The sequence below is a fragment of the Loa loa genome (assembly GCF_000183805.2).
Source record: "Loa loa unplaced genomic scaffold supercont3.323, whole genome shotgun sequence".
NCBI lineage: Eukaryota > Metazoa > Nematoda > Chromadorea > Rhabditida > Onchocercidae > Loa > Loa loa.
In genome coordinates, this window is record NW_018108503.1 from 23,229 (window position 1) to 25,247 (window position 2,019).

Sequence of the window (2,019 nt, forward strand, 5' to 3'; positions counted from 1 at the left end):
TTTAATTAATTTTATTTAATATTTTTTGTTGCATTTCATATATATTAAATGTTTTTAATAATTTGAAGTTTCTTTTTTGGTTGTTATTCTTTTTTGAATCAAAATTTTGAATTTCAAATTTCAAATTTTTAAGTTTACTTTATTCGTATTATTTAAGTTATAAGTTTGAATGAAAAAAGAGTAAATTTTTTTTTTAAATCTATTTCAATTATAAAATTTTAATGAGAACAGTAAAATTCAAAGAAAATTTTCAATAAAACAGTAAAATTCAAAAATTTGCAATTAAATTTCAACAAACATATGAAAAAATTTGTCGTTTTTTTTTTCTTTTAATAAAATAAATTTTTGCATATCAGGTTTCAATGATTTTTATTTTATTTATCATTTCGTAAATTTTGTATTATTGATAACTGATCATATTGGAGCATTACATTTATCCATATTTTATACATTTTAAATTAAATTAATAATTAAACGATGACAATTTTTGGATTACTTTGTTATTAACCTTTAACCTTTTGGTATTATTATTATTATCATTGTTTTTTCAGTTAATTTATTTCAAAAAAACGAAAAACAAAAAAAAAAGAAAGCAAAAAAAATTTGTATTTTCAATCGTACAAAAAAAAAAAAGGAAAAAAAAAAAGAACGAAACGAAATGGCGCAAATGCGCACATTGGAACGTGTATTAGAAGCTCGAATTAATTTATTAAATAATGAAAAAAATGCGGAAGTGAAAGAAGATTGCGCATTTTGTCGCAGTTTGGATTGTGACATTATTTTTGCATTACTATTAATTGGTGTCATTGCATGTCTTCTGATCCTTATTCTATTCTTCTGGCTCAAAGGTGTACTATCATATGAAGAGTAAGTTTTATTAAGCATTAATTAGTAATTAACGAAAAAATTAAAATGCGGAACGGCTAACTTTTAATTAAAACCTGATTTTTTGTTAAGACGGAATATTGTTAAGTTTTAACTAAATTGAGACTGTATTAAGTTTCAAATAGGATGGAATACTAAGCTAAACTGATAAGCTTTAATTAAGATAAGATACTAAGCTAGGCTTTAATAGAAGCGAAATATTGATAAGTTTTAATTGGGATGAGATAATGATAAGTTTTAATTAGCACTAGATTCTGATAGTAATGCTAAAAAAAAAAAAAACCATTAAGCTATGAAAACAAATTAATTAAAGACATAAATACCCCACATGTGTGCATACACACACACATACACATACGTAAATTTTGATTTAACAAAAAAGATAAAAATAAAAAAAATGAAAAGACAGTTAATTAATTAATTAATTAATTAATTAATTAGTGGAATTTAAATAGTGCTTGATAAGAATGTAAATTTTGATTTAACAAAAAAGATAAAAATAAAAAAGAATGAAAAGACAGTTAATTAATTAATTAATTAATTAATTAGTAGAATTTAAATAGTGCTTGATAAGAATGAAATATCGTAAAACAATGAAGCAACATCATTAATCATATGAAAATAATAACGGGTGTAGAATGTAGTTAGAATATTCCGTAAGGAAGCTTTAGAATGTGATCATATCTTCGATTCATCTATTCCGGAAGGTGAATTTCAATTACCGATGTTGCCACCTTCAGCTACCATTTCTGAACAAATTTCACGACCGGAAGGTCCAAAAAATTTTCAAGTAAGAGTACTTGTTTGTTTTTTTTTTTTATTGTATTTAATAAATTAAACCATAATTTCGAATATTTGGGTTTTTTTTTGAAATTATTAAAATTTAAGTATTAATTTAAAATAGGTAACATTTTTTTTGAATTTAATTAATTAACTTTTTTGGTTTAATTTGAGGTAAATTTTAAAATATTGCAGTGTATATATACGTTTGTTGCGGCACCAAAACAACGAGTAAAACTTAATTTCGAACAATTTCAATTAGCCGGAACTGCTGGCAAGTAAGCATTTTTTTTTTACTCTCTTCCTCTCTCTCTCTCTCTCTCTCTCTCTGTTGTATTTTATTATTAGTAAGGG

At 23.3% G+C, this 2,019-nt stretch overlaps 1 protein-coding gene across 1 annotated transcript in view; it reads left to right on the forward strand.

Annotated features, from left to right (window-relative positions):
* Positions 1 to 658: 658 nt before the first annotated feature.
* LOAG_18461 (LEV-10A protein) overlaps positions 659 to 2,019 on the forward strand; it is a gene marked incomplete at both ends in the record, with an annotated part of 10,504 nt that continues 9,143 nt past the window's right edge. The window contains 3 exons of the mRNA XM_020451121.1: positions 659 to 867; positions 1,534 to 1,675; positions 1,861 to 1,943. Of these exons, the coding sequence (XP_020305122.1) occupies positions 659 to 867; positions 1,534 to 1,675; positions 1,861 to 1,943 (434 nt within the window). The remainder of the gene's footprint in view (positions 868 to 1,533; positions 1,676 to 1,860; positions 1,944 to 2,019) is intronic.